The following is a 26,840-nucleotide window of genomic DNA, read 5'->3' as shown; positions in this document are numbered from 1 at the left end:
TGGTGTGGGTGTGTGACCTAGAGAGGGAACAAAATCAAACGAGCTATGTATATATGTATTTTTGATAATAATCAATAACTTTAATGTTTAAATTGGATAGATATATAGCTGGAAATAGTTTTTTTGAATGGCGTTTCCTCTCTGGTCACACTGTGAGAGTCGTTGCATTAGCCTACCGATAGGCGGTACATCGATAGCTGGCCAAACATATGTGAACAACTCTCACACCCACTGCGACGACAACAACAGTGGACAGTGGTCGGTATCCACATATGGTCGCTCCCCTAAACATTCCTAATTGGCATTTGGATCTGCTTAAATTTGTGGCTGGTCAGGGAGCAATTGTGCGCCAAGTGTGTTGCAAATAATACAGACGAGAGCTGCACGAACTAAAGTTTGGGGATCGCAAATTCTTCCCGGTCCCGGTCCTATGACCGACCTCGTTCTCATTCCGCAGCCGCCTGCCTATTAGAATAGGAATAATAAATTCGTTTTTAATTGAAATTTATTTGTTGTGATGGCTCTGCTACTGGGGCCTCCGTAACAACCTCTCATCCAAGGCTGGATTCTTTAATTAACTGGAGACCCTCTAGACCAGGCCTCAGGGAATTGAGCAGCCGAATGTTAATTAAAAGCAATCAATGTGCCTATACATTCGAATCAAACGAAAGCTATCAACAAGACCAAACGGAAGCAGGCAGGAAGCTGGACCAGCCAAAGTCAGGAAAATCGCCAACACAAAGATAGTGCAATGGAGGAAGACATGGAAGTCGACCTTAACAATGAGAAGAGAGTGCTCTGCGAGAAAATCATACGCGATATTAACGCAGTCTTCGTCAAGGACGCTGATCTGTAAGTTCAAAAAGTACACTTCGCTGCATCCGAGCGGCCCCTTATCACGTTTTAATTGCTTAGTGCGTCGTTCGAGATAATACCGAAGGAGACGAACTGCAACAAGTCGCCGGTAGTGCACGTGGAGCACAATCTAGGCCTGGAGTCGTGGTGCGCCCAGCATGTCTACGACCACGCCCACCGTACCCTCATCCTGCACCGTCGACAGACGCTACAGCAGCAGCTGCGCACGCTCCAGCAGCAGCAGCAAAGCGATGCCTTGGCTAAGTATCTGAATGTTGCATTGCTCATTAATCCGGACGTGACCACATTCTGGCATATCCGCCGCCAGCTGGTGCAGAAGAACCGGCTCAGCATAAACAAGGAGTTGCAGTTCTCGGCCCTCGTCCTTTCCATCAAACCAAAGTCGAACGAGGCGTTCGCCTACCGCCGGTGGCTGTACTCGTTTCAAAGTAATTCCAGTGCACCTTTCAGAGTGTCTGCTTAAACTTTTTCTTAATCGTTTTGCAGGCGCCGATGCCATTGACTGGCCCAATGAAATCAGTATCTGTGAGCGTTCCGCCGATCGCTGTGCCAGCAACTATCACGCCTGGTCACATCGCCAGTGGGTGCTGCGGAGCGGCCCATGCCTGCTCCAGTCGGAGTTGTTGCGAACGGAGAAATTCCTGCGCAAGCATATCAGCGACTACAGCTGCTATCACTATCGCCAGGTGCTGCTCGCGCGGGCCTACGAGCTCTGCTTCTTTATGCCCAACGGAGAGTCACAGCCGCAGCTGGCCAGTCTCCTTGATCTCCTAGCAGAGTACGGTCTTTCCTGCGAGCCGAATACCGAGGCCCTGCTCCAACTGCTGTTGCCCAACATGAACCGCAGCGCTGTCAGCGGCCAGCGGTTGCGCTCCTTCCTATACTGCTGCAACGTGGCTGCCTACGACATGCGCCTGTGCTTGGAGCAGCGGGCTCTGTACGGACCGCGCGACTGTTTTGAGCTGCACCGCCGTGCAGCGCTTAAGTTCATCGTGGATCAGTGCGTTCGTTTACAAACGGGGCTGGCTGACGAACATTACCAACTCCCGGCGCATACGGCGGCAGCGGCCAACGAGTTGCAGTCACAGCTGAACAAGTTTGACTACGGACGGCATCCCTTCCTCGAGGCGGTGCGACAGGCCGAGTCGGCGCTGGGCTGCAAGCATCAGCGCTGGTGCAACCTTCACCTCCAGTTTGCCTACCCGGTTCCCGAGGCTCCCCAGCGAAACTAGAAACCCCTCCCTGCCGCAAATAGCCGTTTTTAAGCTCCAAATTTGGGATCATCGCTGGCAATACGTGAATCTATCTCGTGTGTGTGTGTGTGAGCGTGTCTGAGAGAGAGATATTGCAATTTTTTGACTGCACCCAGATATACATACATACGTGCATATTACTACGATTATCCACTGTGTATCCCAAAGACAAAAGTCTGACTATAGTCCCGACAACAGACAACAGACATCAGACATCATGCCAACTGCATTTCGATAACTGTTATACCGCATCTCGTGTTCCCGGCTCCCCCCGTTACATATGCATACAAACATATTATAATCTGTGCTGGCAATGCCACCACACTCGATCGATCTAATGTTCAAATTATCACATTAAGCACGTTTTTGTTAGCCAATTTGCAGATAGTTTAAATAAAATTAAATCAACAGACAGACAAGCGCTAAGGGTGCTTCCCATTCCCCACTCCCCCCACCCTCCACCTGTATGCAGTGGGTGGTTTTGACACATGGGCTGGGGCTTCGTACATGTAAGGGTGAGGGTGGTGCCCAGCATCAATCAGTTGTGCGCATGTCAGCGCGAAGGAAGGCGATGCCATCGAAGGCACGAGATGACAGCCGTTAACAGGAGCAGAAGCGGCAGCAGTAATCTCCTGTGCTCAGTGTACTCTGCGAGTAGTTTGCGTGAGGCTGAGAGCGCGGCAGCACCAAGGAGACCAAGGAGTTCTGTCCTGTCCTGTCCTGCCCTCTTATGTGCTGTGCTGTGCTGTGCTGTGATGTTCGGTTCTGTTCTGTTTATGCTTGTGTCTGTGTTGAACGGAACTGAAACTGACATTGAATCTGAGTGGAATGACCCTCGGTTTTTTGGCTATTGAGGTTCTTTCTTTTTTTGTTGCTTGTGCGGTGCAGTGGGGGGCTTAAAAACAATTTGCTGACACATAAAGTGAGACCAGACCCCAGTGAAGTGCGGCAACAGGGCCCAGCCAGAACCCGAACCCGAATCCAGGAAATATAATTCAAGTAGAGATGTGCCAGAGAGGCCCTAAGAAGTGAACTGCAACCAATATCGAGAAGGTCTCTACATTTATATACCCTATATGTTCCCTAGATTAGCATGCATTTGATCTGCTCGGAGGAAGGTCTATCCAATATTCATATTCTTTATTCGTTTCTCATTTTACGCTTTACATTTGTGTTTCCTTTTATGGCCTTCTTTCTTCTCCCCAAAGGGCGTGTGGCACTGAATCGCAACTGCGCCACAATTGAGGGCACTGGGTGGGCCATGGGCCGAGGGCCTGGGGAAGGGGCGTGGATAACGGGTGCTAACTCAGGATGATAAAAACGAAGTAAGACTGTTTATGAGATGATTATGACCTCAAAATGTGGTCGCAATAGACGCCAAAAGTGGGTCTGGCCCAGGTGGTCCAATCCTTGAGGTCAAGAATAACTCATTTTGTACATATGTATGTAATCACATGGTACATGTGCATGCATGAATGATGTGTGTGTGTATGTACATTTATGCATGCATGTGTGGGCGGTGTGCACATGTGTAGATAACTCAAAATGGACACACCTGATGATATGATGTGTGTTTGTACATAACTATAGTTCACAGATACATACATGCAGATAAGTGGGGAAGTGGGGTCATACATATGTATGTGTACATGACTTTAATATATCATCCCCAGGGACAAATATCGTATGATTGGACTGCATTTTCAGATCGAGCGTCACCAGATATAGTCAGGAGAAATCTTCTGGCGGCCCCACAACGGTGGGCAATGAACCCGCGTCAATACAGCGCAAAAAGTAATTAAATCAGCGCATCGTACACAAACGCAAACGCATACGCAAACGCAGAAGATTAGGATGCTTGTGCTGTGGGGGCAGTGGCAGTGGCAGCGGCAGCCATGACCACGCATACTACTACGGGGACGAAAACGAATAAAACGACACCGATAGGGAGGAGCCTACAGCCAGCGAGACAGTTTCGCATTGCATGGGGACATGCCAGCGCCTCAAGAGCCGTTTCCGGCACCTTCGGACGCCAGTGATTCATTCTGAGCAGCATCGGAAGTTACAGTCGCTCCCGCTCTCGGTCTCGCTTTCTCCGATTCTGATTTGGAAACCATTGAAGCGAAGCCACAGACCGATAACATTAACGGAAGGCGTTGAAATCACAGCGATCGGCCGCGATGGGCAGTCTGCCGAATCTGCACGAGCTGGAGGCGGCCGAGCGCAAGCGTGAGAAGCGTAGGGAGTACGAGCTGCTGCTGGAGCAGCGGGCCAGAGACACTAGTAGGGAGCGCGAGCGGCTCTCCTTATTTGCCCAGCAGCGCAAGGTGAGTCCAGATCGTTAAACTCTGACACTCGATAGATGACTCGATGCAGAAACTCCTCCTCCAGTCACTCCTTATCGATCCTTACTCATTTTTGGAATCATTACCTAACTATTTCCGGTTTCTTGCAGCAATCTTCGTACAATGCCTACGTCATGGCCGGCCTGGGAGTTGGCGGCGGCTCGCTGAGCCTTTCGACTGCCGGAGCTGGAAACGCAGATCTCCCCATCGCCAATGGAGGTGGTCCCGTGCAATCAGAGGCCATGGGCTGCACTACGACGACAACAACGACGGCAACCACAACGACCAGCACGTTCAGCGGATTTACCATGCTGGGGCTGACAACGAAGAGAATTACATCGCACTCCCACCACCAGAACGTCCCTCCGCAGCAGAATCAACACCAGCATCTGCATCAGCACCAGCATCATCATCGCCATTCGTTAACCACCAGGCATCGCGTGTTGCGTACCCGCAGCTCGGGTGGAGCCCACAACGTTTGGGATGACCAGATGATGGAGGTGAGTGTGGTGTGGTGTGGTGTGTCCGCTTGCCTGGTGGCACTCTTCATTTATTTATAGAATCAGTGCAAATCGGATAATGGGAATTGTGTGAGCCCCCGCATCGGACGCGTCACAGTCAGAGACGGAATCAGATTGAGCTTCTGCTTCAATTGTCTTCAATGTCAACAAAAAAGACGCACTGAGACTCACAGCCGGAGGAGGCATATGCCTCAGAGGCTGAGGGTGGACAGGGATATCCCGCAAATGTCAGAACATGAAAACGGATTATTTTCCCTAGTTGCACAGCAAATAATTAAGTCGTCCAGTCCCCCATGTTGACTTCTCTCAACTTTAATTAAAGTGCCGGGGTGCGTGGGTGGACATACAGTCACATCGACGCAGGGATTGTGGATGCGTGAAAATTCCAAGCCCAGGGCTGTGTGTGCTGCACTGGGTGCCGGAAGCAGCTTGTGAGGATTAGCGCGCGTTGTGAATCGCAAAGCTCCGCTGAGCCGCGTAATTCTTAGCACATTTAACGTTTGATTTATTTATTTTTCAGGCGCACTTTGCTGCGTACTCGCCCTCGCCGGTATCCACGCGCTCGCACCGCATCAATCCGGTGTCCTCGTACCAGGTTCAGGCGGCCCTGGCGGCGTCACGGCGCCGTGAGTCGATCAATAGCTCGATCGGGGCCACCTCCATACGCCGGCTGATCACGTTGAACAGCCGGAGCTGCCGACACCGAGTGCCGGCCCATGTGCGCCAGAAGGTGTGGCGCCAGTTCAGCTACCTGGCCATCGCCCACGGCCTGATGAACGCCGTGCTGCTGCCAATGATGGCCCTGCAGGGCTCCAATGCGGTGTGGCACCACCGGGAGCAGTGGCTGCCCATCGGCCCGGATATCGGGTCGCTGCTGCTCAGCACCTTGTTCTTGCTGGCTGCCGGTATGTGCCTGCCCAGCGCATGGCTGATGCGCCGCTACGGATACACGCCGCTTCTGGCGGCCAACTACCTAGCGGTGATGCTCTTCGTACTGTCGCACATATACGCCTCCATATACACGCTGCTGCCGGCCTACCTGCTGCTGGGCCTTACCATCAGCGGCGCCAATGGCTGCAAGGCGGCGCTCATTGTCCATTTCGGTGGGAGGCTTAGTTGCTCCCAGGCCGCCTGCGAGCAGCAAGCGCAGGCCGCCGTGGACGTGCTGAACGAGGAGCACAAGATGTTCTGCAACCGAGAGCAAAAGGTGCGACGCTTGGCCCGTTGGTTCCGCGCCTCCCAGGACCTAGGTCTCATCGTGGGTGCCTTGTTGGCCTCGGTGCTGCTCGTATGCAACGGTAGCGACTGGAGTTGCTCCGGAGCGGGGGACACTCGCAATGGGTCTGTGACTGCGCCTCAGCTGCGGGACTTCTTTAACCGGAACGAGCACGGCGAGCGTATTTGCGGGGCAGACATGTGCCCGCTCAGGGTGCAGACACCGCTGGTGGCCGATTGGGCCAACGGATCCGGATCTAGCTTCACGCAGCGCTCTATCTACGTCGGGTTCATCGAGAGCGGCGCCCGGGCTGGTGGCCAGTCGCTGCTATGGCTGTACGTGCTGTTCTCCTTGGTATCGCTGATCCTTTCCCTGGTCGCGGTAGTTGGCAGGGCGCACGGGGCCGCCTTCATGGGCTCCTCGCGACAGGAGAGGAGCTTGGGCTTGAGGGACGTCAGCATCACGGATACGCTGCTCTTTGCCGGACCGCTGGCCTATTTCGTGGGTACGGAGCAGGCATACATGCTTGGCGACTTCCTGCGGGCCTTCGTCTCCTGCTCCCTGGGCATCGGCATGATAGCTGGAGCCATGGTTGGCATGGGACTGATGCAGCTGATCGTCTCCTGCACGCTGAGCATGCTGCTACGGCACGTCAAGCGAATCGTGGTGATCTGTAGGTATCCATCCAAGATCTATGTGCTACCCCCCTCATGCCTGCTTCTCCATTCATTTAACATTTCAGTGGCCGGATTCTTCTTCCACTCCTGCCTGCTGCTCGCGCTCTCCAGCTGGAAGCCGTCGAACGACGACAGTGCACTGTTCTACGTAATAGCCGCTTCATGGGGCGCCTGCAACGGCATGTGGGAGACTCTGCTCCTCTCGCTGGTCACCCTCAACCATGCCAACCATGTGACCGAGGTATCGGCGCCTCTACAGGCCCTCCGCTTCCTGGGCTTGGGTATCACCTTTGCGGGGCACGGCTTCCTCTGCGAGTCGCTAAAAATCATCGCTCTGGTGGTGCTGTTGGTCATCAGCGTGCCTCCCTACGCCACGCTCGAGATCCGCCTGGAGGCCCAGCGCAAGGCCACGCTCATAAGTTTATGACGGAGCATCTTCAGCTAGTCCCGACGCCAGCGGCAGGGCACCGTGGCCCGCACCCAAACCATGTGAGGGCGGCTTAACCTGGTCCGAAGGATTGCCGCCGACCGGACCACCCCCGACCTGATCGAGTTTCAGTATTGATGGAGAGACTAGAGTCAGGGTACAATTCAGTATTTCCTTGGCGCTCTGAGATGCAGCCCCAGAGATGGGCCCTAGATCCACACAGGCAGGACGACTAGGGGCACTCTCTCCCCTACATCCAGGACTTTCGGCCATCGAGTCCTGAGTCATTCAGTTAAGAGTTCGTATGACTAGACACTAAGATTGATCTATGTATGTATGTATGTATATACATTGCATGTATAAATGTTGGAATGGGGGGAATCCGTGTGCCTGCCCCATTCTGTCGATGTGTGCATTCTTAACTCTAGCATTTGCCAGTGCCAAAAATGTTGTTCCATGTTCCATGTCCGTAAATTTCTCTATCAAATAGAGAGCTTTTTGTGGTCTCTTCCGTGGTGTCAACTCAAGCTGCAATAAGTCTATAGCCAATAGTTTAAGATATAATACGATCTGATACGATATGACATAATATTTGATGTCTAAGTAATCTGCCACAGGGCTTTGGTTAACTATGGCAGCTATATACTCTTGTGCCACAAACAGTGTATTCCTCTGACGTAGTTTCTAAGTTTACGATTAGGTTTACCGAGCCGCTGACCTGATGTTCTTCATGTGGTATCCCAATACCGTACCGTACCGTACGTACATACATATGTATATCGATCTATCGTTCCATTTGTACATATATACATACATATGTGCATATGGATGTACCTATGTACATATGAGCGTTATGGAGGAACAGTTGTCATCTTTTGGCCCTACTATCCTCACCATATCCATATCCATTTCCAGATCTAGATAGGTGTAGCAACAGCTGTTATTGATAACAAGGTGAAATCCTAAGGTCTAAGAACAATGTTAACATTTTAAAATTTGTAACCATTTTGCGACCGTTGATAGATTGGAATGCGATTTCATACTTCGGCAAGGGTATATGTGTAGGTACAATACATGCATGCATACAGACATGTGCTGTTTGCCGTATACTATATATTATATACATACTACACTAAATACTATATACCATATTGTACACACACCCACACACACACACAAACGTGTAAAGGTATAAACATAAATAATACTTTTTTTTGTCTTAGAAGAGGTGTCATCTGCTGTATGCATATTGAATATTGAATATTGTGAAAAACTAACACAAGTCTTAAACAAGTTAAACTAGAAACGGCAGTGATAGCCCGATCCCGATGAGAACCAGAAGAAGACACAGCCGCCACGCCACTGTAGCCGCGCTCTACAATATGCATACATACATATGTATATGTAAATCCATATGTATGTATGTATGTATGTATGTATATGTATATGTTTGTATGTGTATTATATTATACTATGCATATAGATGTCTGATCCAGTATTCAATAAAGAATCTATAAATGTTATTAGGGATAAGTGTATTCCGACTTCGCCCCATCCCAATACCACACACCATTCCGTCGGATTCAGATCCAAAAAAAAGAAATGAAAGCTTGGTCGGCAGCTTTACTCAATTACATTAGCCTGAGAGTAAGTAAGTAGACGCGATAAGGAGGGTCATATCTGAGGGCTTTCGCGAAAAAGCTCTCTTGCCGATCGCCGATCGTAGCGTGAAAATCCAGTGGAGATCGCTTGCAATGAGCGCTGTTAGTGGATGGAGTAATAGTGTGTGTGTGTTGCTTGTGTGTGGGCTCGTTAGCATTATCAATTGAGTGGGAACTAGAATGAAAATGGGGTACGGTACTTAGTTTGCAATTGTTGCCGCCGGAGCAAGACGTATTCGACATGGCCGCGGCAAGAAGTTCCCGCCCGATTCCCACCGATTCCGCCTGGAGCGACAAGCTACAGGAGCTGCTCGCCTGGTTCGAGAGCAATCCAAATCTTCCCGAAAAAATTGGTAAGCTTCTCCAAGCAGTAGGTTCGATTAGCCACTTCGAATAGTGACCAAAAGCGATAGAGACTGTGCGGCTCCGGCTGATAACCAGTCGAGTGTCTAGACGGTGCAAGCACAGAAATTAATGGCGTATTAATGGCATTACGCCCGATACGCCCCACACTCAGACCTTTAACCTTGTAACGCCATTACACACTAGAGGGAAGTTAATGCTCGTGCCAAAGCTCATACATACTCTTGCACAACCTTGATCACCTCAGATGATGTTTGCTAATAAGTATCCCATTCCATTTTAATTTGGTCCAGAGCCGATTGTGATGCTGCGATTCCTCAAATGCGTGCAGTACGACGTGGAGAAGACCAAGCCTCTGGTGGAGCTCAACTACAGCATGCGAAACAAGCATGCGCACCTGTTCATCGATCGCAACATGGAGGACGAGATGACGGCCAAGGGTTTACGAGTCTCGTAAGTGCCGAAGCGGAAAGGAAACCATCGACCCCCTGTGTGTGTCTGTTAGAGTGTCAGAGTGAGGGAGGGAAGGGGACGGTAGCCAATGAGAGACACGAGTTTAACCAATCTTATTTGATTTCTTCGTAGTGACTTGCTGATACTCCCGGGGTTGACGCCAGAGGGAAACAAGCTCCTCTTCTTCCGCATGGCTGACCTCGATCCACATACGGTACGGCGAATACTCTACCTACTGTCTTATACTCGTATACGATTTATTTGCAATGGGGCTATTATTTGAAAACTGTTGATGATACTTCCCTTGGTTTTGGTATCTATTGGCAGCGCAATTCGGTGGAAGAAACCAAAATTTTCTTCATGATGAGCGACGCTCGCTTCACGATGCCGGACGTGGAGCTAAAGGTGGGGGAGATGCGCGACTTAGACGACTCGGACATTGCGGACGGAGACGTCCAGATCGTCGACATCGGAGGATACACGCTCAGGCATCTGGCCTACATATCAATCTTCGTTCTGCGTATCTACATGAAGTTCCTGCAGGAGGCCTATCCCTCGCGCCTGCGGGCCATGCACGTCATCAACTGCCCCTCGTATCTCGATCGGCTCATCTCAATGATGGCCCCCTTCTTGAGGGAGGAAGTGAGGAATCTGGTACGACCGATGGTTTCCCCCGTCTATCAACTCATTATACCCGGTACTCAAAATGAGTATTGGGGTATATTAGATTTGTGGTAAAAGTGGATGTGTGTAACGTCCAGAAGGAATCGTTTCCGACCCCATAAAGTATATATATTCTTGATCAGCCTCAATAGCCGAGTCGATTGAGCCATGTCTGTCTATCCGTCTGTCCGTCCGATCTGGATCAGATCGGATCATTTTTATAGCCGAAAGGAACAAATCAATTTGCAGTGGCTACGCAGCCGCCGACGTCACGCTCAGACTGATTTTCTGTCTCTCTCGCACGCACTCTTTGTCGTGTCGTTTAATATTAGCAGCGTCTGCCGGAGGAGAGCCATACTGACTAAGTATCGGGTATAAATGTAGAGTTGCGGTCTCCGCAGCAACTCACAACGTTCCCCCTCGTTTTTTTTAGCTATTAACTGTGATTCTCTGATTGATGCAGGTCCAATACCACACAGAGGGCATGGATAGCCTGTACAAGCAAGTACCTAAGGATATGTTGCCCGAGGAGTACGGTGGGAAGGCCGGCACCATTGCCGAGCTCAAAGCCAGGGGGATACAGTCCATCAAGGAGAAGAGGTAAGGCGAACAGCTCCTCTAAGCCCCTCAAAGCTAAAGAGGCCTCAACTTCTCCTCATTCCCCTCTCTGTCAGCGGCTACCTGTGTGATGAGCGGTATTGGAAGGTAACGGGGTTGAGCAAAAGTCGCTGGTCCTGGTTTTGAGCAAGAAGCCGAGGAGGACCCAGATGGGTGCGGCCGATGTCGTGATATTCAAATGTGATCAATGAACAGACCCTACTCGGAGCTATGGTTATGTGTAGCAGCATGCTATGATTAGTTTATATCGTATTCGTACAAATAATCCTTTGCTTTGTGTCCAAGTGAGCGCTGAAAATACCGTATTCTTTATTTTTTTTTGATAAAATTTAATCAGTTTCATATTTAATGTTTTAATGGAATAGTTTTAATCTCGCGAATTATTAATCTATTAATCATACAATTTTTCGGAAAAAATTATTTCTGTTACCCATAACATGGACTTCTTCAGAGCCCACATTTCGCTCTACTCCGCCACATTATCGCCCTTTAAGGACAGTCTAAGAAACACGGTCGTATTTATGAACATACTGGACTTGTTTCTCCGCATGAAGGATTTCGTGCTGGACGGTGTGCACTCATCGGTGGTGTGTAATCCGGAGATGCTGCTCGGATCGCTCATACTTACAATGTTGAAGCTGCGGCTAGCAATCCTCAGCGGGGACAATGTGATGTTGGGAGTCTACCTCGTTAACACCATCTTCCACATGGCTCATATTGCTTTTGTCTTCAAATTTGTGCCCTTAAGACTGAAAAACGCTCTTAGAGGAAAGTGCTTTGTTACTGGAGCAGCAATCGGGGGGCTTATGTGGTACTCGTTTCAGGATGATTCGAGGATGCTTGAAGCTCATATGGGCTACATTCTGCTGGCAACCATCATTATAAACCATGCGATGCGGACTCTTCAAAAGTGGAACACACAGCCACAGGCTACCCCCATCTGGACGCTCTCGCTGCTGATGCCTATTACCTGGATAGCCTATGGTATCGCAGAAACCAACATACTTATTGTAAGCCAAAATGCACTGATCCTCGCCATTAAACTGATGGATCGATACCGGTATCGTCCCCACTTGTCATTGCGATACGCCTTAACCTTTCGCGATTGGCGGGCTGCTCATGTTTCTCGAGTATATCTTTCTCCCAGTGGCTCTGGTACAGCCCATTCCCTCCGCCGATCCTCTAGCTCTCATAACCAATCCTACGATGATTAACTCACTAAATGAGCCGTCAAATTGCTACATCAGTTTGGGCTTAATGGCCTTCATTTAGTGTAAGATCGGGCCCAATGATGACCATACAGATCAGGTAACTACAATGACGAAGCCGCATTATTCCAAAAATCGATATGAAGACGTTCCATTTGGTTTCGGTTTAACATTTAGATTCAGAACACGACCATGCGATTAGGTAGATTTCGGCACAGATTGAGTTCCAATAGAAGCTGTACTTGGCCCAGCCTGGGCAGGGCTTGGCTGGAGGAACGACGCAAGTCATATTTAGGCACTATTAAGCGGCAGCCATTGCCAAATGCCGGCGAAAAGCAATTAAAAAATTACGTGTTTAATCACCCACGCAACAGAAATCATTATTTCCGTTCCAATATATATTATGATAGGTATAGGAAATCAAACCCCAGACATCGCCCAGTTGCCCGACAGGCTCCAAGCACTACGGTCGGTCATCGGAAGAGGAACCCGCCCTGAGCAGCGATAGGACGGACAGGAGAGCCATCGATACAAGAACCGATACCCCAATCGATAGCAAGGCGAATCGATTTGGCCGAGGCAATGAGTGGCGAAAGCGAGAATGGAACACAGCTGAGACGCGATCTGAACGAACTGTTTGAGTGGTTCCAAGGAAATGATAAGCTACCGCAAGAGATTGGTAAGAAAATCTGCTGGGGAAAGTCGCGGTAAGGTGTAAAAAAGGCAGAGCCGCCAATACAACATCAATATGGGACAGGTGCTCCAAGCGCCAAGCCGCACGGCGATATGGGACCATCCCTCCTCCTACCAAACACAACACACACATTACCTAGTAAACCCAGCACGTCCATAAGTCTTAATGAGGTTGTTAGTAGGCTGAGCAGCAACTGAACAGACCATCAACATTGCTATGGCCATCCCGAGTTACGTCATTCACGGATAAACCTACTAATGCTGGAATACTGTTTACAGAGCCCCTGCTGCTGCGGCGCTTCTACCAGTGCATGTACGGAGACCTTGAGGAGACCAAGAAGCTCATCGAGGTGAATTACTCCCTGCGCAACCGTCATCCCCATCTGTTCATCAAGCGGGATCCACTGGACGATGACAGCCAGCGAACCTTCGATTATGCGTAAGCATTGCTGAGGCTGAGACGGAAGACCGAGAGTGGCTGGTGATTGCTAGATGTATACATAAATATTTCAGAGACATACTGCCGCTCCCAGGCCTCACGCCGGATAACTACAAGGTGTCGCTGTACTGCTTTCGGGAGTTTGAGGCCACAAAGGTGAGTAATCATCTGCGCTATAATGACAACCACTGAGAGATTCTGCTCTACAGATGCATCACACGGAAGACACGCGCGCCTTCTTCATGGTTGCCGACTGTCGCTTCATCACTCCGGACGATCCAGCCCGGCCGGGCACCCTATCCGAAGGCGAGGTACAGATCTTTGACATGAAGGGGACCACCATGCGCCACATATCGCGCCTAACCATCAGCACGCTACGTGCATACATTAAGTTCCTTCAGCTGGCATTTCCCGTGCGTCTCCGGGCTATTCACATGGTCAACTGTCCATCGTATCTCGACAGAATCGTGAGCGTAGTGAAGCCTTTCATCAGCGACGAGGTTTTCAAGCTGGTGCGTTTCTCAAAGGATTCTCATTGGTCTGGCAAAATATAAGAAGTCCCTTCAAATACCGTTCCAGATACGTTTTCATACAGTCAGCATGGAATCGCTCTACGCCTTTGTACCACGCGAAATGCTTCCGGAGGAGTACGGTGGCTCGGCCGGATCGCTGGACACGCTGCGAGCGCACACAAAGAAGACCTTGGTCGAGCATCGGTGGGTTTTATGATCAGCCATAGAAACCGGGCACTAATTTCTTCTTATTTCAGCGATTATCTAATGAACCCTAACCACTGGCTGGTGGAGAAGTCTGAGAAGCGTAACGGCGGTCATTCATGGAGAATTTTTAGATGAGTTCAAAATTTGAGTCTCAATTTTTTTTTCTCTTTCAAACATTTTTGTTAGTTTCTATATCAACGTTTATTTCCGTATTTTGTTTCCTCCAAACGGCTTTAGTTCAGCCACCAGTTTAGGGGAACCAGTGAAATGGTTCGCGGAAGCATACCGTGGGAATTTTTTCAATGTCCGGTCGCGACCACATCCAAAATAAACAGTTGTTCAAGAACGTTTTTTAAGAACGGAAATTTGAGTTCTTTTAATTAAATTGTTTTGCTTAATCTACTTTAATGAATAATGCTATATTTTTTTTTTAATTTATGCCAAATTGAAAAGAGATTTGATGATAATTCAAATTCACCGTTTTCTTTGTCTTGTGTCAGAAATATTAGTGCCTGAAGTGTGCATTTTTAGTGTATACTATTCAAGTGTTCGGGGAGGGTATATGCTCTCATATATTTCTCGCACTCACTGAATGTTTTAATATCTGATCTGATATTTAGTTCAACTGAAGTCCGGTTCAATACGACCATTAATTAAATTAATCACAAAACTCAACATTTGGCAATATTAAATTTCGAACAAGAACATCGATACTGATATTTTCGGCCTAAAATGTGTATCGTTAAAAGTACGTATATCGATGTATCGATTAAGCAATATACATTCACGATCACATCTCTACGTTGTCTTTGCATTTATTTGGCACATAATTGCTATTGTTAAATTAAGTTAACAAATATTAAGAGGCGGAAATGGACCGGCCACAGAAGATGCCCAAGGTGGCCAAGGTTAGTATCAACGGTACGCCCACATGTGCAGTAGATTTGACCATTTTGTTGTTGTTTGTAGGTGAAGAACAAGGCGCCGGCCGAGGTGCAGATCACGGCGGAGCAGCTGTTGCGCGAAGCCAAGGAGCGTGACCTGGAGATTCTGCCGCCACCGCCAAAACAGAAGATCTCTGATCCAGCCGAATTGGCCGACTACCAGCAGAGAAAGCGGAAGACTTTCGAGGACAATTTGCGCAAGAACCGCATGGTAGTCAGCCACTGGATCAAGTACGCCCAATGGGAGGAGCAGCAGCAGGAGATCCAGCGGGCCCGTTCCATCTGGGAGCGCGCTCTGGACAATGAGCACCGCAACGTCACCATCTGGCTTAAGTACGCTGAGATGGAAATGAAAAACAAACAGGTGAACCATGCCCGCAACCTGTGGGACCGGGCCGTGACTATCATGCCGCGGGTGAATCAGTTCTGGTATAAATATACCTACATGGAGGAGATGCTGGAGAATGTGGCCGGAGCCCGGCAAGTCTTTGAACGCTGGATGGAGTGGCAACCAGAGGAGCAGGCCTGGCAGACATACGTGAACTTCGAGCTGCGCTATAAGGAGATTGACCGGGCGCGCGAGGTTTACGAACGGTTCGTCTATGTTCATCCGGACGTCAAGAACTGGATCAAGTTTGCCCGGTTCGAGGAGGCGCATGGCTTCATCCATGGGTCGCGGCGCGTGTTCGAAAGGGCCGTAGAGTTCTTTGGCGACGAGTACATCGAGGAGCGCCTCTTCATCGGCTTCGCGCGCTTCGAGGAAGGCCAGAAGGAGCACGACCGCGCCCGCATCATCTACAAGTACGCTCTTGACCATCTGCCCAAGGAGCGTACCAAGGAATTGTTCAAGGCCTACACGATACACGAGAAGAAGTACGGTGACCGCGACGGTATCGAGGACGTCATCGTCTCCAAGCGGAAGTACCAGTACGAGCAGGAGGTGGCCGCCAATCCCACCAATTACGATGCCTGGTTCGATTACCTACGTTTGATCGAGGCCGATGGCGAGAAAGACCTCATTAGGGACACCTACGAGCGGGCCATCGCCAACGTTCCGCCAGCTAATGAAAAGAACTATTGGCGTCGCTATATCTACCTCTGGATAAACTACGCCCTCTACGAGGAGCTGGAAGCGGAGGACACTGAGCGGACGCGCCAAATCTACAAGACCTGTCTCGACTTGATGCCACACAAGCAGTTTACCTTCAGCAAGGTCTGGCTGCTCTACGCCCAATTTGAGATCCGCTGCAAGGAGCTGCAAAGGGCCCGCAAGACGCTCGGTTTCGCCATCGGTATGTGCCCCCGGGACAAGCTTTTCCGGGGTTACATCGATCTAGAGATCCAGCTGCGAGAATTCGAGCGCTGTCGTCTGCTCTACGAGAAGTTCCTTGAATTCGGACCCGAAAACTGCGTAACCTGGATGAAATTCGCCGAGCTGGAGAACCTCTTGGGCGACACGGAGCGGGCAAGGGCCATATTTGAGCTGGCCGTTCATCAGCCTCGTCTCGACATGCCGGAGCTGCTTTGGAAGGCTTTCATCGACTTCGAGGTGGCCCTTGGCGAAACGGAGCTGGCTCGCCAGCTGTATGAGCGTCTCCTGGAGCGCACTCAGCACGTCAAAGTTTGGATGTCATTTGCCAAATTCGAGATGGGCCTCAATCACGGCGACAGCGGGCCCGATGCCGGACTCAATGTCCGACTGGCCCGTCGCGTCTATGAGCGGGCCAACGATATGCTCCGCCAGCTGGGCGACAAGGAGTCGCGCGTCCTTCTGCTGGAGGCCTGGCGTGACTTCGAGCGGGATGCCAGTGATGGCCAGTGCCTGCAAAAGGTGCTCGAAAGGATGCCGCGTCGCATCAAGAAACGACAGAAGATCGTCTCTGACGATGGCGTAGAGGAGGGATGGGAGGAAGTATTTGACTACATCTTCCCCGAAGATGAGATGGCGCGACCCAACCTCAAGCTGCTCGCCGCTGCCAAGATGTGGAAAAAACAAAAGGACGTACCCGACGAAGATCCAGTACCTGCCCCTGCCGAGGTTCAGCACGAGGATGGCTGATATTTGTTTTTTTCCTTTCCTTAATTCCACTTTGCATTAAACTTCCAACATAACCCAATATGGCAGCTGATTCTTTCTAATTTTGCGTTGGTAGATTGAAGGATATAAATTCTTTCATATATAGCGGTCTATAAATTCCTTTGACAACCGCATGGAGATGGACATTTTCCTTGGTAGATGCCTTTTTGTTCATAAAACTTTAGTTCAACCAGCGTAATTCTGTCAAGGGAACTGCAACATTTGTTGGCCTTAAAACAGCTGTGGGCACGTATTCGCTCCCCGAGAAAGCGAAAACCGCCTACATATCGTGTGCTTTGGCAGATATGGGTTGAAATCTTAGGTTGTTAATATCAGATTTCACTTTATCCTTGAAGAAGGATGATTCATGATGAAAGTTCTTCTTTATTACATACATATGTATGTATGTACGTATTGGAACTAAATATCTGAACAAAACTCCAGATTTTGAGCCAATATTGACTAACGTTATAGATTTGATCTTTAATTGCTCCAATAAATGTTTTTCCTGTGCGAATGTGCTTATCATTAAATTAAAAATAAATAAAAACAACGTAAATCATTTTTGGTAATATGTAGTTATTCCAAACCAAACATTAAGAGACATTAATGCGCACAGCTTACCAGGTCAGATTGAATATTGCGTCAGGTTTCGTTCCAATCGGGATTTGAATCGTTGACCGCAAAAACCCGTCTCTTCTCTTTTGTTGCTGGGCCGTTTGAATTCTGTGGTGTTTTGCAATTATTTATCTTTAAAAAGAAAAATTGCCCAACCTGAACCCCTGCCTTTGCCAGATTTGTAGGTTTAATTAACAGTTAAAATTAATTAATTAAACCTAATGTCAACATAAAAACCCGTTCCATTTTGAACGATTTTTTCACATGGTCGAAGTGCAATAAGGAATAGCGCATGCAACTAAAATCTGTATTTTCAATCGGTGTCTGCCCAAATTTGTTCCACTAAGCTCTTTCACTTGCCGGAAAAAAGATTGGAAACCTTTGTTTATATTGATCATTGGAGATAAGAATGGTGAGGATAGGAGTGGCTGCGTGTAATATGGTCAAGAACTGCCCAGGTTATGCGCTCTCAACTCTTTTACTTGTTGGCAAGGCATTGGCTGGAACATCCTCACTTGGCCCTCAGCAGGAGTGTGAAAGCAGAGTAGGCGAAATGCATAACCTGGAAGTAATGTAAAGTAAAGAATGTGCCACGGACAGCATTAGAGGTCACTAAGGGGCACGTACCTCCTTAAAGGTCTCCAGAGTGAGGGGAATATAGCTGCCGGCGAGTATAAGCGATGGTCGCTGGGCCCGCGCTAGGGTAAAGAGAAGATCGCGCCGAAAACGGGGCAGCTGCTCGACCCAGTTGCACGCGTAGAAGGCGTTGCAAAGGGCCTCGCTCTGCGTGCGCATCTTTTCGCCGAAGTAGCAGATGACGAACACCTCCAGGGTGACGGCCACAAAGAAAATGACCGAGAGGATCATGGCCAGCCGGTCGTCGGCATCGGCAACGTACAGAAAGTGCATTGCGACCGTGCACTGGACGGCGACGGAGCACGCGAACTGGGCCATGCAAGGCACGGACAGGATTTGCTGGATGATGGTGTGCATCCGGTGGATGAGCGTCAGGTCTTGGATGCATGCCAGGAGCTGATCGTAGCTCTGCTGACCACTGGCGCATTCGCAGCCGATCCGGGCCACCCGTACCTCCAAGGCCCTCATGTGGCCCGTCAGCAGGCAGAGGTAGGCCGGCGGATACGAGTCGCTGGCGCAGTTCTGCACCGCCTGAACGATCAGGCCGAACAGCTGGTACACGTAGATTCCCACAAAGGCCTCGTTCGAGTTCTTCCAGTCTACCCCGAACCAGGCCGGGTAGAGCAACTGGCGGCTCCTGGCAAGGGCCACACGGACGCAGCTTAGCGAGGTGCCGCACACGAAGATCCATGCAAAGGTGCGGAATGTGTTCCGGGCAGTCGTCACAGCCTGGACGAGAGCGCACAGCTCATCGCGATCGCAAATCGCCAGGGCCCGGCAGTCCAGTTGCTGGATCAGCGAGCGGATCTCGCCGAGGTGGCGCCGCACTAGGTACACGTTTCCGAACTTCAAGTTGGCCGTTATGTCTGTGATGGTGATGGTTAGGTTCTCGCACAGCTCCTTCATGCTGCGCGTCAGGATGAGCCGGGCCAGCAGGCTCAGCGGAAAGAGCAGAGTGACCATCAGGTTTAGGCCGATCGCGTATGTCCGGTAGAGGCTTTTCGAGATGCCTGCCGGACGAATCAGGCCGGTCAGCTGCCAGACCCGCCAGTGATAGTCCACGGCGGAGTGGGTGTTCAGTTCGGGCTGGTTTTCACTTCCGGGCTGCATCGTTGTCCTGCTCCTGGCTCTGCTCGACTTTTGGTCTGGTCAACTGGATGTATGGCCGGGGCCTATATTCGCCGTAGATGTTAATGGCAATTTGGTTAAATGTACATGTCATTATGGCTGTTTACGCAATTGCCGGTTACGGTTACGAATATTGGCCAAAAGTTCTGTTCGCTAAGTGGCTGGGAAAATGGACAAAAGGAAGCCACCGTCAACACCTCACCCTCCCAATAAAAAGCCTTCAATGGTATTTTATTTCAGTTTCATTTGAAATCTCTGTTTCTTGGAATTCCTTTCCTTCTCGTGGGGACGGGGACGGGTACGGGAACAGGCGGGGGACAATTACAGTGTCGACTGTTTCTTATGGCTTCCGCCCACGCCAGGGCGTGTAAAGAGATGGATGGGCGATGAGTGTTTGAGTGCTCAGGTGCATGGACGGGTGTATGAATACTCAATGTTCTCTCAATGTGGAATTATTAACCAACATTTAGGTTCTACATATAGTACGTAATCGGAGTGCGTTTGCTTGTGTCTGTCTATTTACAAGAGGTTGCATTTAAGTCTAATATCGCTAGGTAGGTAGGTAGTAGGTATTGGAAGATATGAGGGCGGGCTAGGCTAGGCTGGGACGGGGGCAGAGGGAGACAAAGCAAAAAAAAAAATACCAATCCGTGAATGCAATCAGTCGGAAAGCATATTTACATAGTGTTCTTAATTTGTGATTTCTAAGAGTGAACCTAAAAATACAATCAAGGATTTCAGTTCAGTTGCTGGGGTACATGCAGTAGGGACTCCATACCCTCGCGTACGGGTCTTCTTCTTTCGCTATTTCGTTTCTTTCGCTCCTCGCGATCAGCAGCAAGCTCTCGGGAGGGGAATAAGAATCATAAATATGGCTGGCTATACTCGTAGATGCCATGCATTAATGTATGTATGTATATATCTGTTTGTGTATAGTGCGACTACATTGACGCAATCAAAAACTTATTGTGACGAGACCCGACAGTCAACAGCATTGGACAGGACAGGCCAGGGCAGGGTAGGGTATCATCATTTCGGTGCATGCAGCTGTCGTAAGATCATTTTTTGTTTCTCTGTTCTCTGGTGCGGCTCTGGCACTTGATCACTGTTTTCGTGTTTATTTTCGGGCTCGTTTTTAATTCATTTTTCAGACTTCTTGTACTTCTCATTGTTGTCGCTGGTGCTGTATGTTTGATTGGATCTTCGGTCGTTTCGTTGCGCATTAATTGGTCTGCCTACGGACTTGGAGTCGCTGCATCTTGGGCGGCATTCTGAGTTGTGTTTTTTTCTTTGTCTTTGTCTGGTTTAGCATCCTGCAACAGAAGTAATTAAATCCTAAATTTAGTCGGAATGTGAGGTAATCAAGCTTACCTTGGCCATAACAGAGGCTGCCTCCTGCTTCAGATAGTTTTCGCGCGCCCCCTCGTACAGTTCCACGAACTTATCTCGCTGCACCTTAAACTGGGCAAATAGCTCATCATCCTTGTTGCCCTTCAGACGGTTTTCGATGTCCACCTTCTTGTCGTGCTCCCCGCGAATCTGCTCCGTCACCCAAGGCTTGTCCAGCGGGTACTGATTCACCATATTCTTAAGCGTTTTGATGGTGCTCTTTCCCTTGACCACCTGCTTGATCAGCACCGGATTCGGTTTCTTGATCCTGCCCCCGTTTGGGCCGCCATTCATGTTCATTCCCCCGCCAAAGGGTCCCCCAGGCGGCATTCCACGCAGTGGCATGCGAGGACCCATCAAGTGCATAGGTGGACCGCCCATCATGTGGATTGGTGCACCGCGACCGTTGTGGCGCATGAAGTGAGGCGGTGGCGGTGGACCACCCATCGGTGGCATGGGGCAACGCATGGCCATGGGCGGCACCATCTGTGGTGGATAAGGCATCGGTGGAAAGGGCGCCATTGGCATGGGCCTTCCGCAGCGTGGTCGTGGGCCCGGTCCCATTAGTCCCATGACGGGCATCATGTGATGTGGACAACCATGGCTCGGTGGAGGCCTGTTAAAGCCACCACCGTTAAAGCGATTTTGGGGATGAAACCGCTGCTTGGGAGGCCACTTGTGGACGCCCTCGCTATTTCCATTTGCGTGTACATTCCCGCTCAAATGTCCTGAGAACTCTTGCTGCAGCGGCAGCTGGTGCTTGCCCTTGGGCTGCTGTTTACTCTTGAGCGGCTTCTTCCTGGCCATCTCCCAGGCGGTAGACTGCGCAGGATTGGCATTGGTCTTGAGCGGGCCTGTCGAACAGGCAGTGCCTTGGGGCTTGGCCGCCGGACTGGCAGTACCCTGGTGCCTGGCAGCCGGAACGGTAAGGACGTGGGCCTGGCCCTGGGTTGCCGACCCGGCTGCAGACTTGGTCGGTGGTACGGTCGTGGGTCTGTTGAAGTCTATGTATAGTGGGTCGCTGGGCATCTGGCACGATGAGTACATCATTTGATTGGCTTTGCTCCCGGCCACTGGTGCCCCACGAAAAGGTTTTCTGTACGGAGCAGCTGCAGCACGAGCATTGTGAGAGTGCTGCTGGCTCTGATTTTGCTGCATTGCCCGGTTCTGCTGATTGTTATATTTGAACACCATTTAACGAGCAAAACGAATTTGACGCGGCTGGGCCACACAGAGACGATCCGCAGTAAGGATCACACTAAATATTTGGTACTATACGTACTGCTAACGATTAAATAAAACATTCATTCAGTTCTATTTTGACGGGTTACGAATTTAAGAACAATTTAGTGATGACAAAACTTTTCCGGAACTGATAGGTTCCACTAGCAGCTGCGATGTGTATCGATGTAAGATCGATACATTGAGCGTGGATATGACATCAGACTTTTGCCAATTAAGCTTTTGCAGCAGCGATCTAACATTTTCAACTGTGTGCTGCCTTACAGGTAAAACTTGCTGTGGAAAATAAAATGCTTTAATGTACATGGACTTCGATTTGATATTTGAGTTTTGTATCGATAGTAAATGTTGGTATCGCCAGAAATTTGTATTTATACATCGGATCATTAAGTGTCATAACTATTACCCTACACGTGCAACAGATTTTGCTTCAATGTTTTAAAACATTGCGTCCATTAAATCTATTCTATTCAACAAATATATGTAAATGTTTACTGCATCATAAAAATGGGAAAAAAAGTTCACAATGCCAAAGCGCGAAAAAATCTACAAACGATTGTAGACAATTCCGGAGTTAAAAAGGTCAAATACTCCCATCAAAATCACGTCACTCGTATTACTGACTGACCAACCCAACATTTGCAGATTCAAATAGATGTAGACTCTGTGGTCGGGGGCGCGGGCAGGGGTAGCGGAATCGGTGCTGGCTACGATGAGGCCAATGCCTTGGTGCTGCCCTCACAGAAGCGCGCAACCAAGACTGTAGTTGAGAAGACGCAGAATGTGAAAATCCTGACTAAGAAGCAGCGCAAGCACCTGCAGGCGATTGTAGACAAGAAGAAGAAAAAGGAAGGCGTGAGTAAAGTACAAGTCCCAAAATATACCCCATCACATATCCTCTCATGCAATTACAGCGAGCCCAGCTGCTAGAAGACTTGGCATCTGTACAAATACCTGACGCTGAGCTCCAGCAGTATACATCCATCACTCAGGTGCAAACGGTGGGTCTGAAGCGCCTGCAAACTCTGGACGACTACTTGGCCAAGAAGAAGGAACGGCAGGCTCAAGCGCAGGCCGAGAAAACACCCAGGAGTCGTGTGAACGCCATCAAGGGGGCAGCCAAGCGTAAACTGCTTACCGAGGAGCAGGAGGAGCTGGATGCCAAGCGAAAGAATCCTAATATAATTAGCTTAAAAGAAGACGACGAAGAGGAGAGTGCCTCTTCGTGTGACGATGATGAATCTGCAGCAGAACATTCACCAGCACCTGCGGATGGTCTCACTCTATCAGAAATAGACCCCACGACCGTACCAGTGAAAGAAGACCGCATACCCAAGAACAAAGACCCGAAACCTATTGCTGCCACACCCAAATGCAGCCATCAAACAGTTTACGTCCCCGTGAATCGCATGGATAAGGTGCAGGAGGCACGTTTGCGCTTGCCTATCCTCGCAGAGGAGCAGCAGGTGATGGAGACGATCAACGAGAATCCCATTGTGATTATAGCCGGTGCGACGGGCTCGGGAAAAACGACCCAGCTGCCGCAGTTCCTTTACGAGGCAGGATACGCCCAGCACAAGATTATCGGGGTAACCGAGCCGCGGCGAGTGGCTGCCATAGCCATGTCAAAGCGTGTGGCTCACGAGATGAATCTGTCGGAGCGCGAGGTATCCTACCTCATACGTTTCGAGGGCAACGTGAGTCCGGCCACTCGCATAAAGTTCATGACGGACGGCGTCCTGATGAAGGAAATCGAGAGCGACTTTCTGCTAAACAAATATTCTGTGATTATTCTGGACGAGGCGCACGAGCGCAGTATCTACACGGATATCCTCGTGGGACTGCTGTCCCGCATAGTTCCCCTGCGACACAAGCGCGGAAGTCCCCTCAAGCTCATAATCATGTCTGCCACGCTCCGCGTCACCGACTTCACAGAGAATACGCGGCTGTTCAAGCAGCCCCCGCCGCTGATCAATGTAGAGTGCCGCCAGTTTCCCGTCACCATCCACTTCCAGAAGCGCACCCCCGACGACTACGTGGCCGAGGCATACCGCAAGGCACTGAAGATACACAACCAGCTGCCTGAGGGCGGGATCCTCATCTTCGTGACTGGCCAGCAAGAGGTCAATCAGCTCGTGCGCAAGCTACGTCGAACTTTTCCCTGTCGTCCCACAGACCAAAACGGCGATGGCGATCACGACTCTGATACCGTGAAGCACAAAGAAGCAAAGGAGAATGTGCAAAAAGAATCTGCTGAGGAGCTGGAACTTGAATTCGATATGAAGCGTGTGATCCGCAATATCCGCAAGTCCAAGAAGAAGTTCCTCGCTCAGATGTCCCTACCAAAGATCAACCTGGACGACTACAAGCTGCCCGGCGACGACACCGAAGCGGACATGCACGATCAGGGGGACTCGGATCCCAATTGGGATGACGAAGAGGGTGCATTTTCCGCAGATGACCAGAATGATGATGACGTACTGGGAGGCGCAGAGGTGTCCAGCATGCCCTCTGGCCCGAAGCAGCCACTCTGGGTGCTGCCCCTTTACTCGCTGCTCTCCTCCGAGAAGCAGAACCGAATCTTCCAGCCCGTCCCCGAGGGCTGTCGCCTGTGCGTGGTCAGCACCAATGTGGCTGAGACCTCGTTGACCATTCCCCACATCAAATACGTCGTAGACTGCGGCCGCCAAAAGACGCGACTCTACGACAAGCTCACCGGCGTCAGCGCCTTCGTGGTCACCTACACGTCCAAGGCCTCGGCGGAACAGCGGGCTGGTAGGGCGGGCCGCATCAGCGCTGGCCACTGCTACCGCCTGTACTCCAGCTCCGTGTACGAGCACCAGTTCATGGAGTTCGGCATGCCGGATATCCAGCAGAAGCCCGTCGATGACCTGATGCTGCAGATGCGCACCATGGGCATCGACCGCGTCGTCCACTTCCCCTTCCCCACGCCGCCGGAGCAAATCCAGCTGCAAGCCGCCGAGCAGCGTCTCACGATCCTGGGCGCCCTGCAGGCCACGCCCAACGACGCCAAGGATTTCCCTCCGGCCGTGACTCCGCTGGGGAAGGTTATCTCCCGCTTCCCGGTGGCACCTCGCTTCGGCAAGATGTTGGCCCTGTCTCATCAGCAGGACCTGCTGCCCTACACCGTGTGCCTGGTGGCCGCGCTTTCTGTGCAGGAGCTGCTGCAGGAGACAGGTGTGCAGCGGACCGAGGACGTGGCCCCCAAAGCTAACAAGTTCCACGAAAAGCGCCTGCGTTGGGCGGCGGGCGGCAATTTCCAGCTGCTCGGTGATCCCATGGTCCTCCTCCGAGCTGTGGGGGCGGCAGAGTATGCCGGCTCTAGGGCCCAGCTGCCTGAGTTCTGTGTTAACAATGGACTGCGCCAAAAGGCGATCAGCGAGGTGCGCAAGCTACGCGTCCAGCTGACCAACGAGATAAATCTGAACGTCAGCGGGGTGGAGCTGAGCGTGGATCCCCAGTTAAAGCCGCCCAGCGATTCACAGGCCCGATTATTGCGCCAGATATTGCTGGCTGGTATGGGCGATCGAGTGGCGCGCAAGGTGCCGTTGGCTGAGATCGCCGACAAAGAGGAACGGCGACGACTAAAGTACGCCTATAACTGCGCCGACATGGTCGATCCCGCCTTTCTGCACGCCTCCTCGGTGCTCAAGCAGAAGACGCCCGAGTGGATCATCTATCAGGAGGCGTACGAGCTGCGGAATGATGACTCTGAGAAGATGTTCTTGCGCGGCATTACCGCCATTGAGCCGGAGTGGTTGCTCCTCTATGTCCCTCTTCTGTGCAATATGCGTGATGTGCGCGACGATCCGCCGCCGCGCTTCGAAGCCTCGTCGGGCAAGCTCCTCTGCTTTGTGGAAGCCACGTTCGGCAAGGCTGGCTGGCCACTTCCTCTATGCGAGATAGCAATGCCACTCAGCGAGAAGGCCTGCTGGTAAGTGATGCTATCTATTTAGAACTTATAGATATTAACTATTTACACACCTTTTTTCACAGCTATTTTGGCATGTTCCTGCTGGCTGGAGACATCTGTCCCCGGCTGGCGGCGTTCAAGCGGAAGCTGAGGGTCACACCCGCCACACTCATCAAGAGCTGGTCGAACCTCAACGACAAGGTGCTGCGCTTCAAGCGCGCCCTCATCAGCAAGGAGATCCACACCCGCCAGGCCCTGCACGAGCAGTGGGCCAGCGAGCCGAACTGTGAGTATAATCTGCTAGATTGCCAGAAAACACATTTCGCTAATGCCCTTCTATATTGTAGTCCTGCTGGAGGAGTACCACGGCTTGCTGTACGACGTGGCCCTGAGCGAGCTGACATCCCTGTGGCCACCCCTGCCCCAGCTCCAGCCCCAGCCCCTGCCAATGTCCTAAAAACACACGAAATGGGACTTTTGTATAACAAGTTTCATTATATTTATTTAATTGATATACCATATATATATGTATGTATATACTCTTGTGTATATTATACATTAATATGAAATTTGTTTTAAATGTAACTAAAAACTGTATTGTGGCCACAAGGGGGGAAGCCGGGGTAGGAATTGGAATATTGTGGGAAAATGTTAAGGTTTTGTTAGCGACTAAGTTTAATGCAATTCGTACATATTTACACACACATTTATATATATATGTATGTATATACATTCCTGTC

At 50.4% G+C, this 26,840-nt stretch overlaps 8 protein-coding genes across 10 annotated transcripts; 6 read left to right on the top strand and 2 right to left on the bottom strand.

Annotated features, from left to right (window-relative positions):
• Window positions 1–207: 207 nt before the first annotated feature.
• Window positions 208–2,543, top strand: temp (protein prenyltransferase alpha subunit repeat-containing protein tempura). Its single transcript, XM_001355202.4, has 3 exons — window positions 208–852; window positions 916–1,304; window positions 1,363–2,543. The coding sequence occupies exons 1-3, from the start codon at window positions 752–754 to the stop codon at window positions 2,106–2,108; spliced, it is 1,236 nt and encodes a 411-aa protein (XP_001355238.2). The 5' UTR covers window positions 208–751; the 3' UTR covers window positions 2,109–2,543.
• A 97-nt stretch (window positions 2,544–2,640) lies between these two features.
• On the top strand, window positions 2,641–8,838 carry LOC4815549 (protein unc-93 homolog A). Of its 3 annotated transcripts, none has more exons than XM_033384186.1 (5): window positions 2,641–2,984; window positions 3,837–4,456; window positions 4,585–4,974; window positions 5,516–6,884; window positions 6,954–8,838. In XM_033384186.1, the coding sequence occupies exons 2-5, from the start codon at window positions 4,310–4,312 to the stop codon at window positions 7,313–7,315; spliced, it is 2,268 nt and encodes a 755-aa protein (XP_033240077.1). In that variant the 5' UTR covers window positions 2,641–2,984; window positions 3,837–4,309; the 3' UTR covers window positions 7,316–8,838. The 3 variants fall into 3 exon arrangements, with proteins under 3 accessions (XP_033240077.1, XP_033240076.1, XP_001355237.2); XM_033384185.1 differs by having other exon boundaries at window positions 3,803–4,456; XM_001355201.3 differs by having other exon boundaries at window positions 2,641–3,182.
• Window positions 8,839–9,172: 334 nt separating this feature from the next.
• LOC6901839 (alpha-tocopherol transfer protein-like) lies at window positions 9,173–11,415 on the top strand. The gene is made up of 6 exons (XM_002133341.3): window positions 9,173–9,329; window positions 9,633–9,792; window positions 9,925–10,006; window positions 10,120–10,446; window positions 10,919–11,055; window positions 11,130–11,415. Exons 1-6 carry the CDS (start codon window positions 9,218–9,220, stop codon window positions 11,197–11,199), a joined length of 888 nt encoding a protein of 295 aa, XP_002133377.1. The 5' UTR covers window positions 9,173–9,217; the 3' UTR covers window positions 11,200–11,415.
• Window positions 11,416–11,479: 64 nt separating this feature from the next.
• LOC6901838 (uncharacterized) lies at window positions 11,480–14,605 on the top strand. The gene is made up of 7 exons (XM_002133340.3): window positions 11,480–12,284; window positions 12,780–12,960; window positions 13,254–13,413; window positions 13,488–13,569; window positions 13,623–13,925; window positions 13,993–14,129; window positions 14,183–14,605. The coding sequence occupies exons 1-7, from the start codon at window positions 11,511–11,513 to the stop codon at window positions 14,265–14,267; spliced, it is 1,722 nt and encodes a 573-aa protein (XP_002133376.2). The 5' UTR covers window positions 11,480–11,510; the 3' UTR covers window positions 14,268–14,605.
• A 311-nt stretch (window positions 14,606–14,916) lies between these two features.
• crn (pre-mRNA splicing factor crn) lies at window positions 14,917–17,195 on the top strand. Its single transcript, XM_033384187.1, has 2 exons — window positions 14,917–15,040; window positions 15,102–17,195. The coding sequence occupies exons 1-2, from the start codon at window positions 15,005–15,007 to the stop codon at window positions 17,133–17,135; spliced, it is 2,070 nt and encodes a 689-aa protein (XP_033240078.1). The 5' UTR covers window positions 14,917–15,004; the 3' UTR covers window positions 17,136–17,195.
• A 421-nt stretch (window positions 17,196–17,616) lies between these two features.
• Or2a (Odorant receptor 2a) lies at window positions 17,617–19,599 on the bottom strand. Its single transcript, XM_001355199.4, has 2 exons — window positions 18,399–19,599; window positions 17,617–18,333 (listed from the first exon to the last, which is right to left on the bottom strand). Exons 1-2 carry the CDS (start codon window positions 19,515–19,517, stop codon window positions 18,283–18,285), a joined length of 1,170 nt encoding a protein of 389 aa, XP_001355235.2. The 5' UTR covers window positions 19,518–19,599; the 3' UTR covers window positions 17,617–18,282.
• Window positions 19,600–19,759: 160 nt separating this feature from the next.
• Window positions 19,760–22,314, bottom strand: fs(1)K10 (female sterile (1) K10). The gene is made up of 2 exons (XM_001355198.4): window positions 20,907–22,314; window positions 19,760–20,848 (listed from the first exon to the last, which is right to left on the bottom strand). Exons 1-2 carry the CDS (start codon window positions 22,116–22,118, stop codon window positions 20,771–20,773), a joined length of 1,290 nt encoding a protein of 429 aa, XP_001355234.3. The 5' UTR covers window positions 22,119–22,314; the 3' UTR covers window positions 19,760–20,770.
• Window positions 22,315–22,519: 205 nt separating this feature from the next.
• On the top strand, window positions 22,520–26,830 carry kz (putative ATP-dependent RNA helicase kurz). Its single transcript, XM_001355197.4, has 5 exons — window positions 22,520–22,748; window positions 22,812–23,021; window positions 23,081–26,121; window positions 26,184–26,386; window positions 26,448–26,830. The coding sequence occupies exons 1-5, from the start codon at window positions 22,674–22,676 to the stop codon at window positions 26,555–26,557; spliced, it is 3,639 nt and encodes a 1,212-aa protein (XP_001355233.3). The 5' UTR covers window positions 22,520–22,673; the 3' UTR covers window positions 26,558–26,830.
• The last annotated feature ends 10 nt before the right edge of the window (window positions 26,831–26,840 follow it).

The sequence above is a fragment of the Drosophila pseudoobscura genome, chromosome X (genome assembly GCF_009870125.1).
Source record: "Drosophila pseudoobscura strain MV-25-SWS-2005 chromosome X, UCI_Dpse_MV25, whole genome shotgun sequence".
In the NCBI taxonomy this organism is placed as follows: Eukaryota; Metazoa; Arthropoda; class Insecta; order Diptera; family Drosophilidae; genus Drosophila; species Drosophila pseudoobscura.
Note: the sequence above shows the minus strand (reverse complement) of the source record. Positions and strands in the feature narration are given on the sequence as shown.